A 27,295-nucleotide genomic window follows, 5' to 3' on the forward strand; every position below is an offset into this window, starting at 1 on the left:
TCTATACAGAACACCCGCCAAGAAAAGCCGAGAGCGCCTTTTAATAACAACTCCGGATAATTCCATTTCCAGTCCCATTTCACGGTGCAAGGAAAGCGCCACCCACGGCCCGGCTGCGCATGCCTTCATGCGAACTTCCCGGTCCACGCCTCTTACCTGCGTCAGTCTGGAACGTTCGCAAGCAAGCCGGGCGGAGGAAGGCTGCGCGGCGTCCGCCGTCGCCCGGGCAACGGCGGACGTCACCGGGTTCCCGGCCTCTGCATTGGCTGGGAGGGTTCGAGCTCGCCGGAGAAAGGCGGAAGCGGAAGCCGCACGTGGAGCCGGCGACGGAGCTTGTCGCAGTTTCTGGAAACTTCTGCCCATTGTCACATTTCAGCCTCCTCGCCGGAGGCAGAGATTTTCGCGCGCAGGCAGGAAGGCAGGCAGGGCGCGGCTTTGGCTGCGGCGGCGGCTGGGCGAGGGTTGCACCTGCAGCGGGACAGAGCCGAGCGGCGAGCGGAGCCACACCTTCCCCAGCAGCGTCCGGCGCAGGGAGCCCCGCCATGGCCGTGGTGGGCTTTGACTTGGGCTCGCAGAGCTGCTACGTGGCGGTGGCCAGAGCCGGGGGTATAGAGACCGTGGCCAACGAGTTCAGTGACCGGTGCACCCCGTGAGTAACAGATCCGGAGGGTGGGGTGGGGGGGTGTCGCAGGCAGGCGAGATCTCCCTGTCAAAGGGCCCGGGGCAGAAAGAGGGTCGGTCGCCCTCCCTGCCATGAAGGGAGAGAAGATTGCGGGCTTTGCAAATGCAGGCGTGCGATGCACCTGTGTCAAACTGAAGGCGACAATGCCTGCATCTGATGGAAGTGATCCTCTGCATTTTTGCTCTCACGCAAACCCCCGTTGAGTGTATATAGGGCTTACTCGGGAGTAAGTAGCGATCAAGTAACAGCCTTTAATAATAATAATAATAATAATAATAATAATAATAATAATAATATAATAGGCTTGGTGGTTACCCACGCACGATGAAGGCAGACATCCGCTGGCCGCCTTCTTTTTTTTTTTTTACATCCCCAATTCCAACCACGGAGACATCAGTGGCATTTACTTGCAAGTAAGCACGTTTCCTTGTAAATGAGACCCGTTGAGTTTAGCTCTCAAGTAACACTGCCTAGGGCTGCAGCTCTTTCTTAGAAGCGGATCCAGCTGTGTTGAATTAAATGGGGGGGCGCCTAGGAGGGATATTTAATTCTTTCCAAGATATGTGAGCTGCCTAGAACGTGGCAAACGGTTCTTATTTCACATGTGTGTATATATCCCACCCGGAAAGCTCAGCTTTGTTGCATTCCTCTCACCCTTGCCGCTTCCAACATCTCATGCATGGAAATTTAAGAGTGCATCATAGAAGCAAATGAACTCTCTCACGCTTCCCTTAGCCTGTGGTGGGCATGTATATAGGGAGAAGATGTTGAGTATTGCCTTTTTCTTGGATTCTTAATTGAGAGGGAGGGGCAGAGATGCTGCTGCAGTGCCTCTTCACAATCTGTGTCCCCTTCACTCCCTATCCCCAAGCAGTTTCCACCTACTTAATGCTTAGGCACTAAGGAAGTGGGAGAGGGAGAGCGATGATGCAGTTGGAAAGAAGAGCTTGCTGGATCCTGTGCAGCTATGGGGAGATGGAGTAATACTCAGTAAGCTTAGACCAGGATCTAGAAGCTTCTGGAGTTTTCTCTCCTCCGGATAGAGACAGAGGATGCAAGCAAGTGAATAAACTGTATTTTCTGCCTATCTCAGTAGGGTGGAGCACCAACCCAGAGTGGGGCTTTGAGATAAAGGTTAGACTGGTAAACTCCAGAAAGTTGAGATGCCATAGGGATGGGAGACCATGGACAAGCGCCCATTTCCACACCCAAAGCTGCCTAAGTGAAAGCTTATGCATTGTTAATCTTTTAATGCCATAAAAACACTGTTGTCTTGCATTCATCAAAATGATTTCATTTAACCTCCCGTTTGCTAGTAAAATGGAATTACTGTGTTGCGAAATGATGCATATCTAAAAAGTGTGTCACCAACATGAAAAGTTTGGAAAGTTCTGCTTTAAAGCCATTTTTGTACCACACCTTTCCCCAGAAGTTCAGGATTCCATTATAGGGGGTATACAATTGTTCATAAAAGCTATTTGTAAATGAGCAACATTTTTATTTAAATTGCAATCCCTAGAATGTATTGCATCTGAGTGGAATATGCCCTGCCTTCTCTGTTGGAAGCAATATGTCTCTGAATGTCAGGTGGTGAGAGCACTGTTGCACTCAGATCTTGCATGTGGACTTCACAACAAGCATTTAGCTGATCACTGTGAACAGAGAACAAAAAAGTGATCGAGATTGAACTTTGGCCTGATCCAGCAGAGTATATTCCACAAATTGTGTAGAACTTGGAGTTTTCCCCAACTTCTCGTCTTCCCCTCCCTGTTTGCTTCTGAGAGCAAATTCCATAATTTAGCCATACATCATGTGAAGAAGTACTTTCTTTTGTCTGTCCTGAATCATCCAACATCCGTCTTCATTGGATGTCCACAAGATCTAGTGCTCAGGACCACAATACCTCAAGGACTGCCTCTTCCCAAATGAACCAACCTGGACCCTGCATTCATCATTTGAGGCTCTTCTTTGTGTGCCTCTTGTGGAGGTCCAGAGGGTGGCAACACAAGAACTGCCTTTTCTTCAGCGGCTTGTGTTTTTATATTGTAAATCACCTTGTAATCCTTTAATGGAGCAGGGTATAGAATTTTAATAAATAATAATTATAATGAGTTATCAGACAGCGAGAAAAACTTTTCTCTATCCACTTTCTCAATGCAATCCTATCATTTGGTCTTTCGTTTGCCTGTTATCTAAAGGCCCAAATGCTGCAATCTTTCCACATAGATAAGTTGCTTCATCCCTTTGATTACTGTGGTTGCCCTTTTCAGAAACCTTTCCACCTCTACAATAACCTTTTTGCAGCGAGGCTAGCAGAAATGTACACAGTTTCCACAGATGCCACACACTGGGTCAACATCTGCGTTGAGCTATGTGGTATGATCCAAAGGTCTCATTCCTGGTCATTCACTGTCCGTTCAGACCACACAAGCATACTGAATGTAAAAAATTAAAAAATTGGCCCCAACATGCATCACTTTGCATTTGTTTATACAAGCTATACAGCAAGCATAGGCAAACTCTGGCCCTCCAGATGTTTGGGACTACAATTCCCATCATCCCTGACCCCTGGTCCTGTTAGCTAGGGATCATGGGATTTGTAGTCCCAAACTTCTGGAGGGCTGTAGTTTGCCTGTACCTGCTATACAGCATCATATCTTTGAGACAGAGGCTCAGTTCCAATGCCTTTGTTGACTTGGCACAAGCCCCAGACCCCCTGTCTTGTGTTTATCAGAGCAATGGAGTATCTGATGTATTGTGCTGTATTTTTAATACTTTGTCTCAAAAAGGTATTTCCCTGTTATTTATAGCGATCCTAATCTCTAAAACTATCGTTTATTGGGCTGATCAGAAGTGATGTAGGAAGTGTTCTTTCCTTGTCAGTATCCCAGTTTAGAGGGAGCTCTTGATGCATAATTCCCTCAATTTGGGTGATGTGGAAAGCAGTCATGTAAGAAACCTTCATCTAAGTCAGGTGCTCAAGGGAAGAAGGGGTGAGGATGGAAAGGTCATTCCCAATCCGATAGATCTTGGTTTATCAGACTAGGATCACTTGTGTATGAATTGTACAACTATGTTTGTCAGGGGTGATTTTTTAAGACGTTGCAAGTGTAATTACTTTCTTTAGACCAGATCCCCTCAAAGGGTCAGCTACAACCCCCAGATTCCCAGCTTTCATTTTAAAAAAGCAGTAGCAAGTTTCCAGCACTTTTAGAACCCAAGGTGTGAGGCAAAAATGTACAGACACCATTCTTCTCAGTTTTGTGCAAAAGTAGCCTGCTTTGCCGTTTCAGGGTTTTGTTTTGCCTCCCTCCCTCCTTAAAAAATTCCTGTGGATGCCCACATATGTGTGTGAGAGAGGAAGAAGTACCGTATGTATTTGCTGCCTCTGAGAGGGGGAGAGGTAGGTGTGTAAGAGAGAGAAGGGGAGGTTTGTATGAATGTGTGATATGAGTGGTCTGTAGGGGAAATTGAGAGCTGCATATGCAAAGTGTGTGATGTAGTCACCTTGTATATTTTTCTTGGTACTATAAAATCCTTCCTCTTGTTATTTTACAGCAATAGCATCATTGTGTGTCCGGGTAGAGTGGGGAGTAGAATTCAACATTGTATGATTTCTACGCTAAGGACCAGCAGGACATAGCTGACTTCCCATGGCTGGTTTTCCCTGGGAAGCAGCAATGACTAATTTAGTATTCTGCCATCCCCCATAACAGCCATTTCGTGAGTGGTGCCCGCCACACTTTCTAAAAATTCAGAATGTGCCTGTTGGTTCAAAAAGGATGGTGAACCCTGCTTTGTAGTTTTACAAAAATAACTTTACAATATATCTATTTTTTAAAAAAATATTTTTACAAAAACATTCCTGGTGTCATCACATGGTTTATTTCCCCAACCCTGTTTTGCTGGTTAGCTCAGTTGGTTAGAGCAGAGGTCAGCAGCCTAAGGCCGACGGGCTACAAGCGGCTCCCATGTGCCGCGCTAAACCAGTGCAGAGCAGAGTGGGGACGACTTTCCGCAACGCTGGCTGGCTTCCCATTGGCTGTAGGAAGCTCCTGCAGCCAATGGGAAGCTACGTGCGCCTCTTCCGCGCCGGAAATAGCGCTTGCGCGCGCACACACACTCCGACCCACCACAGCGTCTGCAGGACCGTGAACCGGCCCAAGCCACAAAAACTTTGCCGACCCCTGGGTTAGAGCATGGTGCTGATAACGCCAAGGTCATGGGTTTGAAACCCGTATGGGTGCATATTCCTGCATTTCAGGCGGTTCAAGTAGATGACCCATGGGCATGGAAGCTCAGAGCACAACGGCATCAGGACAGAAGAAAGTTTCACTGCCCATTATGGAGGGAATGAATTGCACCCAGGGCTGCTGTTTCCATAATACCTGTTACCGTCCTTTGCCTTGCAGAGAGCTCCACTGCCCTGAGTTTTGTTTCCACTCTGATTAAATTACCGGTTTTGTACAGCTCTTCCTTTCATAACAAGCTGGGGGGTGGCTCAGGCATTTCCTTCAAGCAGTCTTGACCCCCTGACCAATTGACCTGTGATTCAAGATCAAATGTGGAAAATTCCAGCCCTTGCATATTTTAAATTATCAGCACTGTCTTAACTGTGCCATATGGTGCAGTTCTATTGAGACTTAGGTCATTTCAACACATTTACCTGCAGCAGCAAATATGTAAATCTTTGTAGAAATGAAGTATTTCTATAGTTTGGGGCAGAAATTACTTTTTTAGTATCTTCACTGTGCTGACACCAGGCAGTCACTATTAGGTAGGCATGAACTGATGCTATTGTAATGCATTGCTTTAAAAATTCTGATTCCTGGCCACATCCACACCACCCATTTAAAGCTATACCACTTTAGTGGTTATAATAATAATATTATAATAATTTATTATTTGTACCCCATCCATCTGGCTGGGTTTCCCTAGCCACTCTGGCCGGCTCCCAACAGAGTCACTGGGAGATGCCTCACAGAGCTACAATTCCCAGCACCCTCCACAAACTACGGTACCCATGTTTCTTTGGGGGAAGCAATGACTGCCAGAGAGCCCTTTAAATGTAAGGTGCAGAAGGAAACATTTACAAGTGCATGTTTTTAGATTCATCGAATGATATCAGAAAAGCTCACCAGCCTCTCAACCAATGGCAATTTACTGTGTATATTATAATCACTGGCGGATTACTTTCTTTTCAGATCGGTGGTGTCGTTTGGGTCCAAGAACAGGGCAATTGGAGTGTCTGCTAAGAACCAAGTGAGTCATTTTCTGAATAACAGCAAGGGAAATTACACTGGGGAAATTAGTAAAGTGGCTGTTTTGAAAATAAGACACTGGGAATAGAAAAAAAATAAATTACCCATGCTGCTTCTCAGAATGTAGGTTGCTGAAATTATACTAATAACTGCTGCTAGGCATGTCAGATGGGGAGATGACTATTAAACTCATGCTCTGCTTAGAGATTTCCAAAGGCATCAGGTTGGCCACTGTGAAAACAGGATGCTGGACTTTTTCCTAATCCAGTAGATCTTTTCTCATGTTCCTATACTGGGCAGAGAGGCTAATGCTGAGTGTAGCCCTTCAAGCAGCTGTTTTCTACACTGCTTGGGCTTTCCAGTGACCCAGAAACTCATCAGATGGGCCAATGGCCTGTCCCCCTTTGGCTGCTGCTTTTTAAAGTACCAGGTAAACAGATGGTGCTACATATATTATTCATCTATCTAGCAAAGCCAAATCTGAACTGTAGATGGAGGCCACTCACCTATCACTCATCAAACATCATGACCTGCAGGGATTGGGGTCGGGGGCAGTGGCAGCGGAAGGGGGGTGCGGTCCACCCCGGGTGTCATCATGGTGTAGTGGTTAAGAGCAGTGGACTCGTAATCTGGTGAACTGGGTTCGCTTCCCCACTCCTCCACATGCAGCTGCTGGGTGACCTTGGGCCAGTCATACTTCTCTGAAGTCTCTCAGCCTCACTCACCTCACAGAGAGTTTGTTGGGAAAGAAGGGAAAGGAGATTGTTAGCCGCTTTGAGACTCCTTAAGGGGAGTGAAAGGTAGGATATCAAGTCAAAACTCTTCTTCTTCATCATCATCTTCATCACTGGGGTGGGGGTGTGACAAAATGACAAAAATGAGATTTTAAAAATAATAATTAAAGAATGGGCTCTCGGAACTTTTTAGTTTGGTCAACAAATGTAATGAAATGCGGCTGGCACTGGGTGCCACACTGCAGGGGCCGGCACTTACCTGGGAGTGACGTGGTGGCTTGGGCGCTTGCAGGCTCCGCGCTGCCTGAAACAGCATCTTGGGGCTTGCGTCTGCCCACCGCCTCTCCCTCAGCCGCCCTACAGCTGAGGGGAAGGCGATGGAGAGGCTCCACGCAGCGTGCCCTGCCCCTATGGGTAGCTCGCCCTGCCCCTGGCTGCAGGACGTGCGCGCTGCACTGGGCACCCGAGCGGCTAGCTATTGTTGTAAGATGCTTTGAGTTACTTAAAAAAAAAACAACTAATGAATTAAATAAATTATTGTGTCCCTCCCACCTGTAAAAGTTGGCCCGCAAGAAGGAGCCAGTTAGAAAAGGTTGCCCACCCCAGCTTTAACTAGTAATGATAAATGAAACTTGAAGCAATAAACAGAACTTGAAACATGCCTATACTTGAAATGTGCCTTTGCTGACAATAGATCTCAGTTTGCTTCTGGCATCTTCTTTGACAAGATGGCCAGTCACCAGGGTTTTCTCTCTCCACCCCCCTCCATTTGCAGTTAATTACCCATGCAAAGAACACGGTGTTTAACTTCAAGAGATTCCACGGCCGTACATGTAACGATCCTTTTATCCAGAAGGAGAAAGAGCACTTGAGCTACTCTGTTGTTCCAATGAAAAATGGAAATGTTGGAATAAAGGTAAGACGAATTCATCGCTTCTATGATTTTACTTCTTTTTTTTTTGGTCAATCTCCTTTCGTAAGATAAATGGGAGTACCTCACACTATGCCAACCTTGACTGCAGCTCATGGTCTGTCTGGAGCAAGACAAACCATGACCTTTGGTTTGATGTTAATGTCGAGTCAGGGGTAGAGAATCTCTGGCCTGCTCACCTCATTAGGTCTTCTAGGCCCAGCCATGTCTGCCCATCTTATACTTGATGTCAGGAGGGAGGTAAAGAGGTTTGTAGGCACCACCAGTCAGCTGTAATGTGTTATCTGAATCGGATAAATGGTGGCTAAGCTTTAATGAGAAGACTCTTGAGAGTCCCATGGACTGCAAGAAGATCAAACGCATCCATTCTTAATGAAATCAGCCCTGAGTGCTCACTGGAAGGACAGATCGTGAAGCTGAGGCTCCAGTACTTTGGCCACCTCCTGAGAAGAGAAGACTCCCTGGAGAAGACACTGATGCTGGGAAAGATGGAGGGCACAAGGAGAAGGGGGCGACAGAGGATGAGATGGTTGGATAGTGTTCTCGATGCCACAAACATGAGTCTGACCAAACTGCGGGAGGTAGTGGAGGACAGAGGTGCCTGGCGTGCTCTGGTCCATGGGGTCACGAAGAGTCGGACACGACTAAACGACTAAACAACAACAACAAAAGCTTTAATGAGTGTTTTGTTTGGAACAAACCAACCTCAGATCATAATTATGAAGCTGGCTTATTTCAGCAAAACATTGTTAAGGTTTACCACTGTTAGGGTTTGGATGAAATATTAAGCTGTGCTTAAAGGTAAAGGGACCCCTGACCATTAGGTCCAGTCGTGGCCAACTCAGGGGTTGTGGCGCCCATATCGCTTTATTGGCTGAGGGAGCCGGCGTACAGCTTCTGGGTCATGTGGCCAGCATGACCATGCCGCTTCTGGTGAACCAGAGCAGTGCACGGAAACACCGTTTACCTTCCCACCAGAGCGGTACCTATTTATCTACTTGCACTTTGACGTGCTTTTGAACTGCTAGGTTGGCAGGAGCAGGGACCGAGCAACGGGAGCTCACCCCGTTGCGGGGATTGGAACCGCCGACCTTCTGATCTGCAAGTCCTAGGCTCTGTGGTTTAACCCACAGCGCCACCCGCGTCCCTTAAGCTGTGCTTAATTGAAAGCAAAAGCTTCTCATGGCCATAGTGGAGGGGAGCAAAGCTCCCTGCTACTCGTGTCACGATTAACCATAGTTTATCTTTACACCTGAATGTGGTTGTTGTGGCTTTTTCCCCGCCCCTCATACTTCAGCCTTTTCCTCAGATCTTGGCCTCCTGTCAGTTTTCTCACATTCTCAGGGTGGCTCTCTGTGTGTGCGTGTTGCTCATTTACAGCTAGATTTGACTTTCAGATGTGCAATAGGAAATGTTTTTGGAATAATTGTTTTGTAGAACGAATGTTTGGTGATTAGAATCTAAGAATAATAGGGGACTGACCTGGCTTGGGCCTGGATGGAATTGCTGCAATAGTTGCTTTACTCTTGTTTCGTTTCTTCAGGTTATGTACATGGACGAGGAGCATTTATTTAGTGTGGAGCAGATAACAGCTATGCTGCTGACGAAACTGAAGGAGACGGCAGAGAATAACCTCAAAAAGCCTGTCTCCGATTGCGTTATTTCAGTAAGTTAGCTCCATTTAACCTTGGGTTTGTATTTGTCTCCTCTTGTGCCGACCCTGTAGAAGCTTTTCAATATTTTGTTGTGCAGGTGTCTAAGCAACTTTGAATATAACTGGACCCAGCGGGTGATGTGGGGGTATCTGATGCTGCAGCATCGGTGAAGCTAAGCAGGTGGAGAATGAAACAGAAACCTCTCTGGGACACCCACGTAAATGTGGAGACATTGTTAAGATGTGAAAAGAAAACATTGCATTTGGTTACTTACAGATCTATAAGAGTAATATATGAGTGTAATTGAAATAGGCAAGAGATAATGACAAGTACTAATAGCACATATATCGTGTATTAGTGCAAAGTGGTGTGAAATACTGTGGGCAGTATCCAGCGTTCCTTTTCTGCCAATGTAAGAGAGTTCCACTTGTGGAATGAAACTTCCCCTCCTCTCCTCTTCCCTGCCCCCCCCGCACCCTCAAAATCAGCTATATTGGGGCAGGGGGACTTTCTGAATCAGTTTTGGGACAGGCCTGTAGGAGAAGAGGAGGGAAAAATTCGGTTGTACAAGGTGAGTTCTGCCTGTGGAGCATTGGATACAACCAAGACATAAAAAAATCATACAGTAAACATATACACAATGATTATGAATTCATAATATAAGGTTTTTAATTAATTATACATTCGCATGGATAGTTGGCAAAAAAAATGAATTAATTCTACATCATAAACAACCAACATGTGTTTTAAAATTGGGTGGCTTATGTTGAAGACTTAAAGGGAGCTGATTTTTGCCAGCTTTCCATGAATTTATAATTATGCAAACGTGTTATGTAAATGTATTATATTGCATGTTGCTACAGTGTGCCATTCATTTTAAAATAACTGCAGAAGTGTGAGAATATGCATTTTAAAACATTTGTATCCCATCCTATTGTGTGCTAACTTTTATTTGCTTGGTATTTATGTACTTAAGCATAGGTTGGGGTGAAGTGTTTTTTTGTTTGGTAATATTGAATTTATTCTGTGTTTGCTAAATTGTTGACTTTCATTATTTTGAATTTACTGACGTGTTTTGTATCTTGTATATTTGTGTTTCCAATGTTCTCTATTTTGATGTTTTGAATGTGTGCTGTAATCCACTATGGGCACAGCTAGTTGAGGAAAAGTCACATCTTAGTAAAATCAATCAGTCTTCTCAACATGTTGCTCAATGCAATGTCCTTGCTGAAATCAGCCATCAGGGTTGCGCTGGGGCGGCGAATGAGAAGCCAACTTAGTAGCCAGGGCTGAAACAATGTGCCTTTAAATTACTGCAAAAGAAGCCCAGAGAGATTGTATTTTAAAAACAAATTAGCAGGACTTTTGGTAACCCTCCATACCTCTATGTGATCGCTTCCCCTAGGTTCCAACTTTCTTCACTGATCCTGAAAGGAGGTCTCTGCTGGATGCTGCTCAGGTTGTGGGCTTGAATTGTCTCAGGCTCATGAATGATATGACAGCAGGTGGGCCAATGAAATTTACTTCCTGTTTACGTAGAACAAAGTGTCTCTTCTCACGATTATAGCCATGCCTACCGTCGATGCGAAAGCATATTGTGAAAACGTGCTGTCCCGGCATGTAAATTTTCCCAGCAGATGCGTAAGCTCAGAAAACTGCTTCCGGAGTTCATAAGGGCATTAGGTGTCAGCTTGTTAACCTTTTTATCAAGGCTGCTTGGTGGTGGATGGTGAAGGGGAAAGGCAGACTGGAACTATTCTCCTTCTTTTCTGCTAGATTTCTGAGCAAGCGAACTTTGCTGTCTCAAGTGTATACCAGGATTGAGTGCAGTGTCACCTCCCCAGCTGGAAGTGCCATTGACTTTCTAGCTGTCGTAAGCAGCTTTGACTTAACATCAATGGTTTGTCTTTTCCCAGTGGCCCTGAACTACGGGATTTACAAGCAGGACCTTCCAGCTCCGGAAGAGAAACCACGATTGGTGGTGTTCATAGATATGGGCTACTCGGCGTTTCAAGTCTCCGCCTGCGCTTTTAACAAGGGTAAAGTGAAGGTAGGCAGAGCCCGAGGGGCCGGTATGAGCAGACCTGTTGGCAAACTCATTTCCGCGAATGTGGATGCAGAACGGCGAAAACTGGAATGGCGAGGTGAAAAGCTCTGTGCAGAGTGTTGCAAACAGGACAGAAAGCAAGCAGCATGTGGTCAACTGGGGCCAGAGGTCTGAGTGGTTCAGCTAGGAGTGGTGCATCAGGCAGGGCTAAGCTGCAGGAGGAGCTTCCTGGCTGCAGTGCTGCTGCTACTTCCCACGAAGGGGAGAGGGAGGTGACAAGTGAGGTCAGGGCTGCATCTGTATCCGTGTAATGTGAACAATGGGATAAATAACACAATGCTTAGTCTCATGTCTTGAGGAGCACACCGCCCATATCTGGATGTTCTGAGATAAGAGACCAGGTGCACTGGGTTACCATAGCAACAGAGGTCGGGTGTGTGACTGCTGAGTCATTCACCCTCCCATTGGCTCAGGGATGTAGAGATATAGGTATAGTAGTCTCTGGGTCATTGCCTTCATTGGGTCCAATTAAATCGGGTGCTGTCCTGGTCTGACTGAATCTGTGTGTCAGGAAAAGGCTATGGGTTTTACACAGCAGCATTGGCTAGCATGGCAATAGTGTTAGCAGATCTCTCTGTACACATGTATCTTTAATTCAGAAACCAGAAGAACTGTATATAGTAGATAGCCGTGTTTTGCTTTGTCTTGCTCCTGGAGACAGTAATCACTTTGTCGCTTTGCACTGTGTGGGAGAGGAGTTTCCCCCTCAACTAGGGACTCTGGAAGAAGCTGTCTGCTGGGAGCAAGAAAACCCTGAAGACTCTACTGAGGCTCTGCATACTCGGACGATACATCACATGGGTTGCAGTGTAGTGAACTACCAACTGGCTTGCACAAGTCGTTAACAGTGGGCATGTTGACGGGAGTGCCAGATGGGCTCTGTTGGTGTACCTGCACAACTCCAACCTCCCTCTCTCCCAGGGAATGGCAGTGGCATCACTGATGGGCTGTTTATTGCTACAGCTCCACCCCATCTGGTGATCCACTCCTGTCCTTTCCATTCATTCTTCTGCTGAGTTACCTGTCCCCAGTGTTCAGCATGATGTGGCCAATGAGCACACTCCGCTCCCATTGGACAGTCCTGGGTTCCCTCCGCCTCTTTGCTTTAGTTGTACTTCTGTAAATTTTGTGGGTCTTTTGTATATCTGTATTGTGGTATCGTTTCGGCCACATGAGCAACTGCGCTCACACCGGAACTTCGGAAATAGACGGAATGACGGAATCTTACCCATGAATTATGCCTGCTTGATTTGAGTATGTTCTGCCAAGCTGGCCCTAAACTGGTACTGCCTGTGTTGATTTAGCATGCACTGGGAGCTCTGTGTATGTTTGTACATGGATGTCAATGTTATGATTAAACAATGCTGGTTGGTAGTGCCGTTTGCTTAGCCTTCGTATCAATAGTCATTTCATTCCAGGTTTGAATGACGGTGCTATGTAGGGCAGCTAACATTGCCTTCTTTTCTTCCAACCAGGTGCTTGGCACAGCTTTTGATCCTTTTCTGGGCGGAAAAAGCTTTGATGAAAAACTAGTGGATCACTTCTGTGCTGAAATAAAAGCCAAGTACAAACTGGACCCCAAATCTAAAGTACGGGCCCTTCTTCGTTTATACCAGGAGTGTGAGAAGCTGAAAAAACTAATGAGCTCAAACAGCACAGATATCCCACTTAATATTGAATGCTTTATGAATGATATAGACGTGTCTGGAAAGATGAATAGGTGAGAGATCCCTCTGATGCGGTTCAATTGTACTGGAAAGAATAGATTGCATGGAAACCTTTGAATAAAAAGACAAACAAGAGAAGGTTTATACTTCATAGGAAGCATGTCAGATATAGCTCTACGTTACCGTTCTGTCACCACAAGGATTTCTGCTTGCCCTGTGGGGCATTCTTCCCCTCTGCTCCCCCTGCACACACCCTAAATCTGTCCTAGGGGTTTCCCCAACCCTCTGGAGCAGATTTGGGGAAGGTGCAGGGTGCACACAGTGGCAGGAAGAGGAGAGGAAATTGTGCAAGCGGAAGTCTTTGCACTTGCAGGATGCGGTAGCTGAAGGCCATCCTTTGTAAAATGTGTGAAGTAGCTCTTTCTAGGCATGCCCAGGAGCTACTAATGGAGGCACCAGTGAACTGTCCTTACCCTTGTCTTGACCGGGCACAGGAGTGCCGTGCCCAGTGAGGTGGCGCTGCAGTGCTAGCTTCCTGGCAATGGTTTTGCTTACCGAGGAGGAGAGAAGTTTGTGGGGGTGCTAGCGCGCCTGCAGGAGCTCCGGATCAACTTCACTGCGCAACTCCAACCTCCTTGCCCCACCCTTCCTCCCGCTAAGTGGAAGTAACTGCCATTAAGTCTAAACTTAACAGTAGCACCCTTGTCTTTCTCCCCTTTCAAGTGAAAGCTCTGAAGACTCTGTCTCCAGCCACAATATGTGAATGTGCGTTTGCCATCAAACACCTGCTTTGGGGGAGCTCCTTCCTTTCCATTTTGTCCCTAGTTCACGGGTGCAGACGAAAGGCTTTCTCTCGCTTTTGAACCAACCAAGGCGATCAGGGTTGAGCAATCGCCATAGACTGCCTTGGCTGAACTCCAAGGAAGCCTCAGCCCTCGGTTTCCCTTTGTGTTTTGCCTGCCTAGATCCCAGTTTGAAGAAATGTGTGCTGACCTCTTGCAAAAAATAGAGCTTCCCCTTCGTTCCTTGATGGACCAGACTCAGCTCAAAGTGGAGGATGTGCACGCTGTGGAAATTGTCGGCGGGGCCACGCGCATGCCAGCTGTCAAAGAGAAGATCGGGAAGTTCTTCGGCATGGACGTGAGCACCACACTCAACGCCGACGAAGCTGTCGCAAGAGGCTGTGCCTTGCAGGTGTGTGGGCAACACCCTCCCTCCTTCCGGGAGATGGGTCTCTTGGCTTCAGCTGGTCCACACTTTGGGGGTGCCTTTGGAAGGGAGCATTTCTGCTGGAGAAGTGGCGGGTGGTGGAGCTTTAACCCATCCAGCATCGATCTGCTCTAAATCTCCCCCACCCTGCTGGCAGCTTTCCTTCCACAGGTTGAAAACAAGTACTTATTAATTACATGTATGCTTCCAAAACAAGTCTTGATATCATGTTGAATCTGTTTGAAAGATGTAATTCTGTTTCCTTTAATGGTCACCCACTTTCTCACTTGTAAACAGGCACGCATCTCAAGTGATGTGAGTTTCCCAGGAAAAAAAAATCCCTATGCAAATTAGCCTCATTGGGAATCCTGTCACTCCTATCTTTAGTAAATGAAACTTCAAATGTTTGACGCTTCCAAGCTTGGGTTGCGTGGCATTTGTGGTTGGCATCCATTTATTGTTGCTCTTGAGCTTGCAAGAGGAAAACTTTTATGCGGAAAAACTAAAAAGTCCTGAGAATTTTTTCCCCCATCCTACCTCACTGGTTATCCTTGAGTTGTATGGCAAATCTGTAGCTTCTGTTTTAACATACTACCTCATGAGTATATTGATTGTTTATTTTATGCTATTGTCAAGGCTGCCCAAGGTCCCAGCTCACAAAGGACCAACGCTGCTTTCTTATTAAATACAAAAGTCTTTATTGAAGTTCAGTTTCACTTCCGGAGCCGCAGCGCGCAGCCCCACGTCTCAACTGTCAGACCGCTGATGACCCTTCTGAATCTCCTCCCCCTGTACACCAATTTAAGACCCTCGCCTTTCTCCACCTTTTCCGCTGCTCCTTCCTCCTCTGGGTCCGCCTGCCCGCCGGGGTCTCGCCCTTCCTAGCCTCTCCTGACGCTGATTCCCCTGAGCCTTCTCCCTCCCTCCGGCGGGCTTTAGGAGCTGGTTCCCCATCCGGGTCTCCTGCTGTCCCGCGCGCCTGTACATTTGAACTTGGCGCGCGCGCCCAGCCAGCAGCTTTCCTCCTGACCGTTTCACTGCTGCTGTCACTGCTTCCCCCTTCGGGGGGGCTAGCTGCAACTGACCTCCCCTCCGTTCCCCCACTCTCTGATGGAGGCGTGGTCAGCCCTGACTTACTCTCCCTCCCCTCCGGAGGAGATGCTGGCCCTGACACATGTGACTCTTCCCCCCCACTACGCTCTGGTGGGGAAACTGGTCCCGATCCTCCACTGCTGCTTTGGGGTTCCCCTCTGGCTCCTTGTTTCTGGTGCGTCCCCCCTGGGACCCCCCTTGCCCTGACCATCGGCGCCCCCTTCTGGGAATCTTCTGATTCGCTGGAGAAGCTCATGGAATCTCTCGGGCCACTGTCATAGTCCCCTACGCTTCCCTCGGATTCTTCCCCTTCGCTCTCCAATTCCTCTCTCCCCAGTGCTCCTGCTCCTGATTCCCTGACAGCTATTTATAGACTGCTTTTCACGCAGACCTCAGAGAGTAATTTTCATGAGATTGACACAAAAATAAGCATTACTTTTTATTTTTTGAGGGGGGGGGGGAGTTCAAATAAAATTAAATGGGTGACATGTTTGTGTAGAAGATGCTGTTTCTACTTCTGTCCTCAAGATAAGCTGGTCCTTTTTTGTTTGTTTTTGTTATATAATAACTTAATTCCAGGTAACATGTCTCACTAGGATTACATTGTAAATTGGTTTTGCCGTTATAACTTCTGCACACGAAGATGCTTCCTTGTCTCTGATGTTTAGTCACTTCTGTTTGGCTAAACCAGTAGCACATCCCATTCTTTCTTCCTCACATCTTGCTGTCTCTGAGCTAATGGATAGACTTTAACTGGGGGGGAGGTTTCTAATTCCATCTTTTTATCTCTTAGTGTGCAATTCTGTCTCCAGCTTTTAAAGTTCGAGAATTCTCCATCACTGAATCCGTTCCGTTCCCAATATCACTGCTGTGGAGCACAGAGTCTGAAGATACTGATGGGTAAGAAACCACCACCCCAAAAAAAATCCTGTTCTTGCACAACTGACCTCCTAATGTTAACATGCAACTCCGGTTGGGGCTAGCCAGCTGCACAATCGGGGCCTGTGTACCTTGGATTTTACAGATAAGACCTCATTGTATGTTGTACCCCACATGGGTACAGCTGGGGATGTAGAAGGCAGGGCAGCTCTGTTGGGATTTGGGAAGCGCTGTACCTCATTGATAGAGCATCTGTGTTTTGTGCGGAAGGTCCCCTGTTCAGTCTTCAGGTAGGGCTGGGAGAGATACTGTCTGAAACTCTGGAGAGCTGCTGCCGGTCAGTAGACAGGGTTGAGTTAGATGGACCAGTGGTCTGACTCTGTATAAGGCAGCTTCCTATGTTCCTGGATAGGAAGATATACTTTAGATGATATTGGTGAGAGAGGTAATCTGGCCCAATCAAGTCCTGAAATAAATAGCTCCTAGATACTAAAGTCTTACGAGCAATACACATTTTACAGCAGGTCAGATGTGGTGGGCCAGTTGCAATCTACTGTAAGGTTGGCTTCAAAATAATACGGATGTCTAACTTGTTCTCCCTCTCTTTTGTTTTGACTAGAATTCATGAAGTGTTCAGCAAGCATCATGCAGCCCCTTTTTCCAAAGTCTTGACTTTTTACAGAAAGGGCCCATTTGAGCTCCAAGCTTTCTATTCTGATCCTGGTGGCACCCCCTACCCTGAGAAAATGATTGGTAAGTGAATGTTCCCTTCTCAGCCAATATACCGGTTGCTGGAAAACACAGAAGGGCAGAGGGCTCTTGTGGCTGAATCCTGCATCTGGTTGGTCACTCTGGATCCTGGACTAGATAGATCCTGGACTAGATAGGCCACTGGCCTGATCCACCAAGTTCTTAAGATTTCAATCCTTGGCAGTGTTTAGCAGTATAAAATTGGCATTGCTGGTCTGATAATGGCCTGGTACACATATAATGTTAAACTCTGGTTAATATGACTGTGCAATTGCTGTGTCATGATAGAAAGACAAAATCAGAGCCTCACTTGGCATTACTTGCAGTTTCCCGCCAAACCAACCATGACTGGAAACCAAGATTTGTTCTTGGCTTATTGTTCATCATTTGTTTGGCTGAAACAAACCACCAGCCCTGGTTTGCATGTAGCACCAAGCCTTGCTCTGGTTTGTTTGCTCCTTAGCATGGCAACAGCAGGAGTGGGAAACAATTGAAGTGAGAGCTTTTCAGCAACATGTGCCAACATGCTGGTTTACATTAAACCGTTTTTAACTATGGTTTAATGCTTTGCACAAACCAGGGCATTGGCAGATTTGTATCTTTGCACTACATGCAGAGTGGGCTGTGTGGTATACTGCAGAAATGTTGCACGAAGTTCCTTTTTTAAAAAAAGAAAGAAAGAAAGAAAAAGTAGCACTGGGGTTCATATCTGTCAACTTTTCCCTTTTTTAAAAGGAAATTCCCTTATTCCAAATAGGATTCCTTGCAAGAAAAGGGAAAAGTTGACAGCTATGCTGAGGTGTTGTGTACATACCCAGTATTTTTTTTAACATTGCAGTGCCAACTGGTTGTGTCAGTTTTCTTGAAACAATAATTACAATGGAGTTTCATGCCCATTCATTTCATTGGATCTAGTAATGTTGGCTTCAACTATTAAGCATTAAAAGTCATAGACAGTTTGAAAAATTTTCCATCCTTTTTCAGTCTTGTGTCTCTCGATAGTTGAGTGCCTTCTAGAAATGGCATGGTTTGGGGGATAATTTACGACTCCCGTGCTTAACTTTGGGACCACTCTCTTGTTTAAAGGCAAATACGTTATCCAGAATATCGCAGCCCAGAATGATGGGGAGAAAACTAAAGTCAAGGTCAAAGTTCGCATCAATACTCATGGCATATTTAGTGTCTCTACTGCGTCTATGGTGGAGCAGATGAAAGAGGAAGAGAATGAAAATCACAGTGTTGAGGCTGTAGTAGATGCTCAGAATCAAAAACCTTCAGAGGAGGACATGAATGTAAGTTGGTTTCTTCACCTGGAATACACAGCCATCCTTCAGTGGTAGGGCACATTTCTTTCCATGCAGAAGGGCTGGGGTTCAGTCCCTGACACCCCCAATTAAATAGCTCAGATAGCTGTTCCCTTTGTGTGACCCTGGAGAACCATTGCCAGTCAGAAGAGATGATATATAAGGCAGATTCCTATGTACGTCTGGTTGGAATACTTTAAAATTACTTAAGAGGAAAGAAGCTTTTTATTGTTCTATTTTCTTTTTCTATAAGATGGGAAGGGAGGTAATTCTACAGCCTGATGGGGAGAATTAGGCTGTGTAAACACTGTACCTTTAAAGCGCACACACACAAACACACACCCTGAGAATGCTGGGCACTGTAGTTTAAGGGTTCCTTGGAATTTTAACTATGTGAGAAGTGGGAAAGAATGTCGTTCAAAGGTAAATTGTGTATGCAGCCATAGAAATGGCGTGGAATGCCTCCCATCAGCTTCGGCTGGTGGCCCAGCTGTGTCCCTGTCTCGATAGCCTAACTACTGTTGCCTACGCTCTAGTAACCTCTAGGTTAGATTACTGCAATGTGTTATGTGTAGGGCTGCCTTTGAAGATGGTTCAGAAACTTCAGCCTGTGCGGAACTTGGCAGGTTACTCACAGGGACAAGATGGTTTGAGCCTATTACACCAATCCTGGCCCAACAATACCAGCTGCCAGTTAGTTTTGGGCCCAATTCAAAGCGCTGCTTTTGACCTAGAAAAGCCTTAAATGACTCAGAACCACAGTATCTCAAGAGCCACCTCTCCCCGTATGACACTGCGATCATCACCTGAGGCCCCTCTTTGTGTGCCGCCTCCTGAAGAGATCCCAGAAGACAGCAACACAAGAATGGGCCTTTTCCGTGATGGGTCCCCAATTTTCAAATGCTCTTCCCAGGAAGGCTCACCTGGAAGCTTCAATACTTACCTTTCGGCTCCAGGGGAAAATGTTTCTCTACAACCAGGCCTTTGGGCTGATGAACATTCTATGGCCTTTTAAATACGTTTGTGGGAAGGGAGTCTTACTGGATTTTGTTTTATTGTGTATTGCATGTTCTCATTTTGAATTATGCTGTGAACTGCCCTGTGATCTTTGGATGAAGGGCGATATACAAATTCAGTAACTAATATATTCATATTAATAATTATTATAAATTGTGATATAGTACACAATTCACCTATCAGAGTAGATCATCTCTTTGGAGTTGTTCTAATAATTGGGTGGCTACTTGGATTTGAATTTCCATCAGGCTCAGTCAGGGATGCTGGGCATTTTAGTGTAACAACATCTGGACAACTGCAAATGATTTCTCTCTGGCAAAATGCTTATTTGTGATGTACTCACAAGTGACAAATTTACATAATAATAATAATAGTAATAATATAATATGATGCTTTGGAAAGCTTCTTGCGGTATCTTGTTTACAGCCTGTGTGTTATCGAGCATTAAATTTGTTGTAGATTCTTACTGAATCCATGTACATGTCCTGTTCACATCATTTGTGCCTGGGCTCCCATTTCAGAACTTTATCCAGCAGGGCAATCATGAGGCTGGAGCTCAGCCCCAGGTACAAACAGATGGTCTGCAGACGTCACAGTCTCCCCCTTCTCCTGAGACTCCCTCTGAAGAAAACAAAATCCCAGATGCCAGAAAAGTGAGTGACCCTTTAATGCCTTCCGCCGAAGGAAAAGTAGAAATTCAATTAACTCGGTATAAAAGTAATCTCCCATCAAAAGACTATAAGCAACCTGGTGCTCCTGGCAACGTGTGTTGGCAGGATCAAGGTCGCTTGAGATTGCACAAGAACTTTAAAAACAGACTTTCTGAGAAACGCCTGCCAATCCGGGATGTGTCAATGTTCTTTCTCTGCTGTCCGCCCAGGGAAACGAAAAGAAGAACGACCAGCCTCCCGAAGCGAAAAAGCCCAAGATAAAAGTGAAAAATGTCGAGCTGCCTATTGAGGCGAACTTGGTTTGGCAGCTCGGAAGAGACCTGCTCAACATGTACATTGAAACGGAGGTGTGTGAAATGAGGGTCGGGCCTTGTATATACAGATAGCAGTCACAACCTCCAAATGATAGGCCTTAAGTTGCTAAGATGTCACCACCCACGCACGGAGTGGGGAGGAAGTATTGGCATGCTCAAAGAAACCTAAGAGGGCAAAATCCTTCAATAACCCTGTGAGGGCTATGCATGCTCAGTGGGCACCATAGCCAGGGTGGTGGTGGTGGAATGGGCACTGGCCAGAAGTACTCCACACATCTTTTTGTTGTTGCAGGTCCCACTTGTCTTAAATCTCAGGTCCCATCTGCATTATACGTTTAAGGCTCGGTCATACCACTTTGCCCCCCCCCCCCCGAAATCTTGGGAATTGTTGTTTGTTAAGGATTCTGAGAGCTGCTGGGAAACCCCTATTCCCCCTCACAGAGCTCCAAATTCTCAGAGTGGCTTTAGCAATCAGTCCCTCTTCCCAGGGAACTCTGAGAATTGTAGCTCTGTGTGGGGGAATAGGAGTCTCCCAACAACTCTCTTAACAAACTCAGTTCCCAGGATTCTTTGGAAAATTCTTATATCAATTTCTATAAGAATCTATGGGAGTATATTACATTTTGTGTGGTGTGTGGGTGTGTGTAACACATCTTTGTTCTCTTTCTCCCCCCATCCCCACTTTCCCACCTTTTTCTCTCTTTCACCATTTCTTTATAATAGAAATGCTTGCAAAAAAAAAATTAATATTATATTGGTGGCTATTTAAAAAATGTGAATAAATTAAAAGCTTTACAGTACTGCGTTTGTTTCACTAATATTTACAGTATTGTAAACAAAGTCTTTGAAGGGCCTTTGTGTTTTGTTTCACCAACTATAGTTACCTGGTCTTCAGAATCTGATGATTTAATGTAATTGTTTTTGTTAATCAAATAGGGCAAGATGATTATGCAAGACAAACTGGAGAAGGAAAGGAATGATGCAAAGAATGCGGTTGAAGAATATGTTTATGATTTCAGAGACAAGTTATCCGGACCATATGAGAAATTTGTCTGTGAGCAGGTACTTACTTCATTTATTCAGCATATTTCTGTACCACCCTTAATCAAGAACGCCTCTAAGATAGTTAGCAAAATGTAAGTTGAATACTGTAGATATTCATCAAACAGTGGTTTCAAATATTTAGCGTATCGTAACGCCTATCCCAACTAGTTTTCAAAATATTATAAATTCCACAAATGGGGCGGATTTCAGCAGCTCTTGGTACATTTGACTGTAAAAGTAACAAGTAGATTAGTTGGTACCAGTATCAACACGTGTAAAATTATTTCTAGGAAGCTTTTTGATAGTTGCTTTGTCAGAGCTTCCCTCAAATTCAAGGTGGTTGATTTTTAAATATTGGCAATCAAAATCTCCTTTCTTTATATTGGCTGCCACGACAGCAAGGTGAGGAAACTCTTCAAATCCAAGGACTGCCTTCTGTCTTGGGGGGCGGTATATGCCCAATGGTGGTTGGGGGAGGCAACAGATATCCCCACATGACAGCCACTGTTTTTCCAGCCCCCCGCCCCCATGTTTCTCCATCCAGGCAAGCAAGGGGCATTATTGTAGTTCATTGAGCACAGGCACTCAGAGGGTGTGGCATGGCTCATGGGGGGGGGGGCTTGGGGAGAGTTGTGCGCGTCAGAGAGAGGGGCCTGCTGGGTTGCATTCAGCCCCTGGGTCTGCTCTGGAGCATCAAGAGTTTAAGGTGGTCAGATGGGGCTTAAAGGCCCAATAGGGAAAGGAGATCAGCAATTGGAGGCCAACCCAGTCTTTAAGGAATGGTCCCTAGCAGGACTCTGGTTATGAATGTAGAACCTAGTGAGGTAGGGACATGGAGTGTTAATCTACTTGTGGGGTGAAAGGGGCTTGGCCCACCACTCTCTATTCCGTCTAGAGCTGTGGTTCCCAATGTGGAGCACGCCCCACGGGGGGGGCAATTTGAAAGCTTGTTTAGACCAAGTTAATGGCCTTTAAGGCTTCCTCCACGTGAATAGGAGTTCACTTTTTGAATAATCTGAATTATATGTCATTGGGGGGAGGGGGGCATCAGGATTTTAGAGATGCTTAGGTGGGGCAGGGCCAAAAAAAGGTTGGGAAACGCTGGTCTAGAGAGCCAGTGTGGTGTAGTGGTTAAGAGCAGTGGGCTTGTAATCTGGTGAACCGGGTTCGCTTCCCCGCTCCTCCACATGCAGCTGCTGGGTGACCTTGGGCTAGTCACACTTCTCTGAAGTCTCTCAGCCCCACTCACCTCACAGAGTGTTTGTTGTGGGGGAGGAAGGGAAAGGAGATTGTTAGCCGCTTTGAGACTCCTTCGGGTAGTGATAAAGCGGGGTATCAAATCCAAACTCTTCTATTGAACCTCAGAGGATCTTTTTGCCTTGAGAAGTCATTCGCTGTATTGTGTCAAGCCTTTCCCCAGATACATGGCATGTGAGCTGGCTTCCACATTCACTGGAAAACCTCTTAAGTTTTCCCAGAACACTTAGGACTCCATTGTTAGGTTTCCCTCGGAGCTCCTTTTTCTCCTCCTCAACAATCCGTCAAGATTGTGTGGCTTTATTTTGCACCAGTTAACATTTTGACTTGTTTTGTAAAGTTTCCCCGGTAGCAGGGGGGTGGGTTGGCGCAATCGTGAAAACGTATTCTTGGGACTTTTGCTTAGGATTGCCACCGCTTCTCCGCGCTGCTGTCAGAGGTAGAGGACTGGCTATACGAGGAAGGAGAGGACCAGCCTAAACAGGTCTATATGGACAAACTGGCTGAGTTAAAGGTATGGTTACTTTCATAATGTAGGTTCAGGGGTCAGAACAATCTTTGCAACTATGTAAAGCTCAGTACAGCCTCCCATGTATTCTTCTGCTGTAGATTTTATCAATGGGTTACAGCAGGTAATTTTTTCAGACCCAGGCCCCACTTTTAACCCAAACATGCATTTGGGAAACTATGTTTTAATCTTTTACCATATATTTGCATGGTGGTTGTCCCAGCCCACCAGTTGAAAACCCAGTTTATTAGAGAAAGTATAATTTATCCCATTATGAGGGGGTGTTCTGGTCAATCCTTAAGAGACCATATGAATATCTTCCTGGGTTCAGGGGCTGTCTAATAATTCTATTACTGGGATAGGTGGTGGCAATATATCTGAACATTGGAACATGCATTCACTCATTTTATTTGTAAATTTGCTTTTACACACACACAAAAATCCTGCTCAAAGCAGCTTACAACAAAGAAGCAAGGATGCATTTCAACCAAACACTACAAAAACAATTTCATAATAACATAGCCAATCAAAAAATATAATAACCAAAAAAACACATTTCAATAGTATGCATCTCTCAGACCTGCTTTGATTAATTCATCACTATTCGCCTTTACAGCTGGTCCTCCTGCGGCTGTGATTTCTGTATTACTTTATATTTTGCCATTTATTTAATGGTTAGTCAACCGTAATAAACATTTGATTTATTGGGGTTTTTTGTAGGGGGGGTTAGAAGAGACTTTAGGGGGCAGGAAGATCCAGTGCAAGGGGCCAAAGACCTTTTCATAGGCGTTTTAGGTGGTAGATAAGCCATCTAAATGTTTCCTTGAACGTATGGTGAATCACTCTGGTCTCTCTAGAAATTTGGGACTCCCATTGAAGCAAGGTATCAAGAAGCAGAGGAACGACCAAGGTTGCTGGATGAGTTGCAGCATAAAGCGCAAAACTATGCCAAGATTACGGATGAATACAGGAAGAAGGTGTGTGTGATATCACTGAGAGCAAATTTGATGTGTTGTTGCTACTTGTTCAGTTGATTTATATCCCGCTTTTTGACTAGTCTTCAAAGCAGCTAATAACTTAGAATTATAAATATGTACATCCACAAAGCTGGATGTAAGAATTAAAAGTTGCAATACACAACAATTAAGATGTAGATTAAAACATTTTAAAAATAAGATATTAGAGCAGCATTTATGGTGCTGAAATAAAACCATCTTAGCCTGCCATCTGAAACTTAGTTTGAATGGCGGCTGCCTGATATCTAATAAGAGAAAGTTGGGCCCACAACTGATGGGAGTTGTAGTCCAAAACATTTGGGGAAACCTCTGAGATACTTTTCTCATATGGTGATTTTCATTCAGCCACTAGCCCAGCAAAAACTGCAAAGTTGAAGACAACAAACCAGTCTTCCACATTAATAATATATTTCATTTTATTTGGTAATGGCCACAAATTCAGTATGGTTTTAAGGCCAGATAAGCATTTTTATTTAATTTCCATGTCCCATCAAAATTTTCCAGCTTCACGAAGACATCGCGCTTTGTCATAAAGCAAATTCCCCATATCTTCCTTCCAAAACTGTCATTATCACAAACTAATTTTAGTGCAATACGAATTCCTTTTTATTTGGGAGATAATTAATCTTAAACGTTTCCTCCCAGCAGAATTATTCCGCTCTTAGTTTAGGGGTTGGCAACCTTTAGGCAAAACAGTAGCTGACAGCCGCATCAGACGTTCAGCTTCCGAAAAGTGTTTGAAAACCGGAACACTTACTTTCGAGTTCTTGGTGTTTGGGAACCAAGGTTCATAACTGACATCCTAGGTTAAGTATCAGATATAGGATATTACTTGTTCATCAGCTTGAGGATGCCAGGGGAAACATAATCTCCAGTGTACTGCATTATTCTGTGTTTCAGGATGAGAAGTACTTCCATATTGACGAAACTGAGATCGACAAAGTAGAAAAATGTGTCCGTGACACAATGGAATGGCTACACAACATTCGGAATGCCCAAGCAAAGCAAAGTCTAGATCAGGATCCTGTCGTGTGTGTGAGTGAGATCAAAGGAAAGCTGAGGGTAAGTGTTAATCATGGCACAGAAACACTTTCTGATGGTTCACCTCCCAGGATAGATGAGCGTAGGTGAAGTTCATTTTGAAGACAAAGGGGCAGAGCAGGGTGAACTAATGTAGGCATAGATGTTGAGATATTACAGGGCTGGAGCCTTCCAGACATCGCTGGATTACGTCCCTGGCTATTTGCCAACAGAATCACGAGGGCCATAGGTTCCCCATTGCTGGTACATGGCATAGGATTAAAGATACATCCTTTCCTCTCTGCACTTATTGGCTGCCACTTCTGGGAGTGGGAAGGTTTTGAGCATGGTGACATCTTTGATGCATGGCTGCATATTTCTGCCATCAGCCAGGTTATCGCAGTAAATTAGTTTCTGGCCTAAACAGAGCGGTTGCTTTTCAAGCACGTCAGGTTGACTGAGCTAAAATAAGGCAGTAGTTTATACGTATTGGTCAACTGCATCAATATAATTTTTTGTTGTTTTATTTTCTGTTTCAGGAGCTGCACAGCTTGTGTGAGCCCATTGTAACCCAACCCAAGCCAAAGGTAGACTCTCCCAAACAGGAAGCGCCACCAGAACCATCGCCTAATCATAAAAACGAAGAGCTGGAAGAGATTAAGAACATTGAGACAGTGCAGCAAAATGGCGACTGTCACATAAACGAGAGCCCAGTGAACATGGACCTCGACTAGACCCAATGCATTTCAGTGAGCAGTTTCATCATGAGAAAAGACTTCAGGTGTATTATGTGATATGGGGGGAATGTAATGTTTGAGGGGAGGTATTTATAATTTGTTTTAAAGAGTTTTGAGTTCTGTTATATTATTTGGGGAACAAATATATTGAAACGGTAGAAGTTGAGATCATGATAATCCTAAAAGGAAAATTGCCTTGGTAACTTTCAGATTCCTGTGGAATTGTGAACACTTAACAAAATCTTCTGTGCGGGAATTTAACCTTTTGTAATCAGTTAAGGCTACTTAATATCAAGGGAATGTTACAAAAGGTATTGCTCCTTTTGAAAGGGTTGCAGCTAGAGCTTTTGTAGACACCAAGGTAGTTTTTCCTTTCTTCTCCATTTTTGATACGTTTCTTCCACTGGCAAAAGACATTCAGTCAAAGGCATACACAAAAACCAAAACTTAAAAGAAAATGTTCTTTGTACCCATTGTCCATAATATTTGCTAGACTAAAAAATTAGAAGGAATATGTGAAGCAGCATGCAGAATTGCTTAAGTTCAGTCTCTTGCTCAACAAGTCGCTTTCATGTGTGAAAAAACTGAATGAAGGTTAAACTGATCCTGTTGTAAGTTCTTGTGGTGCCTTGAGTGAGCTTTAATAAAGTTCATTGAAATGGTGTGGTTCTTCACAGTGTTGGTTTTGTGTGTGTTGTATTACTCAGTTTCTACCATAGCCTTGGTCTCAGAAACTAACTGTTAGCAGCACATAAATACTTTCTGAATAAAAAATTAAACATTTACGGCTCAGTGGACTGGATGTAGCTTCCAGTTCAAGTAGGAAACGACTAGAGTGTAAATTAGCCATGTCTAACTTAAGTCTCACTGATTTTCCATGCATCTACCCAAATTATGACTTGAACCTAGACCCAAAGCCAACAGTTTTCAGTGGAAGAATTAAGCATGTGCCTTTAAGTCTCTCACGGTAAAAAAAAAGTGAAACATATGTGCTAAACTCTAGTTTGTGCCATACGGGCTATCAATGTTTTTGTCGTCCATTTGAGCAGAGATGCGTATCCGTGAGATGAGACAACAGAACAGCAACACTGTTAGCTTTAAAGAGGAGGATTGTGGTCAGGAAAATTCTTTGCAAGTTTAGCTGAAGGGTGGGGAATAGTCCAACAGAAGAAATTACCCCAGGACTTTTAAGCAGGCCTTGGTTCCAGTGACTTGGCAAATGACAGGCTCAGTTTCTTGCTACTCAGCTGCTCCTTTGTAATTAGCACTGAAAATGTCTGTACCAAGAACAGACAAATCAGGCTTCCGACAGTTTCCTGGGAAACTGTCAATTTCATAATAGTTGATTGTGCGGTAAGTGTTGGGTCCCCCATGGCTAACCCGTCTGTTTAAAAGCTTGGATCGCTCATGCTTCAACCTAGGGGGTGGGGAAAGGAAGTT

The 27,295-nt window shown here is 45.0% G+C and overlaps 2 protein-coding genes across 5 annotated transcripts in view; one reads left to right on the forward strand and one right to left on the reverse strand.

The window, feature by feature from the left end:
* The window catches only part of LOC310760467 (cilia- and flagella-associated protein 337-like), a 166,102-nt gene that overhangs the window by 109,376 nt on the left and 29,431 nt on the right, over positions 1-27,295 (reverse strand). For 2 of the 3 annotated variants that reach the window (XM_083609025.1, XM_083609024.1), the window contains one exon: positions 26,125-27,272. The exons of the other annotated variant lie outside the window; for it this stretch is intronic. In XM_083609025.1, coding sequence (XP_083465151.1) covers positions 27,095-27,272 — 178 coding nt within the window. In that variant the 3' untranslated portion in view covers positions 26,125-27,094. Of the gene's footprint in view, positions 1-26,124; positions 27,273-27,295 lie in introns of those variants that run through there. 3 annotated transcript variants of the gene reach the window in all.
* HSPH1 (heat shock protein family H (Hsp110) member 1) lies at positions 226-26,517 on the forward strand. 2 transcript variants are annotated; one of them, XM_083609054.1, is made up of 18 exons: positions 226-649; positions 5,887-5,944; positions 7,453-7,593; positions 9,152-9,274; positions 10,669-10,768; positions 11,180-11,313; positions 12,846-13,090; positions 14,003-14,231; positions 16,132-16,238; positions 16,837-16,970; positions 18,054-18,259; positions 19,810-19,941; positions 20,169-20,306; positions 21,210-21,335; positions 22,981-23,088; positions 23,940-24,059; positions 24,999-25,160; positions 25,658-26,517. In XM_083609054.1, the coding sequence occupies exons 1-18, from the start codon at positions 543-545 to the stop codon at positions 25,850-25,852; spliced, it is 2,565 nt and encodes an 854-aa protein (XP_083465180.1). In that variant the 5' UTR covers positions 226-542; the 3' UTR covers positions 25,853-26,517. The 2 variants fall into 2 exon arrangements, with proteins under 2 accessions (XP_083465180.1, XP_083465179.1); XM_083609053.1 differs by having other exon boundaries at positions 290-649; positions 19,822-19,941.

This window comes from Podarcis filfolensis, assembly GCF_964270895.1.
Source record: "Podarcis filfolensis genome assembly, chromosome: 4".
NCBI lineage: Eukaryota > Metazoa > Chordata > Lepidosauria > Squamata > Lacertidae > Podarcis > Podarcis filfolensis.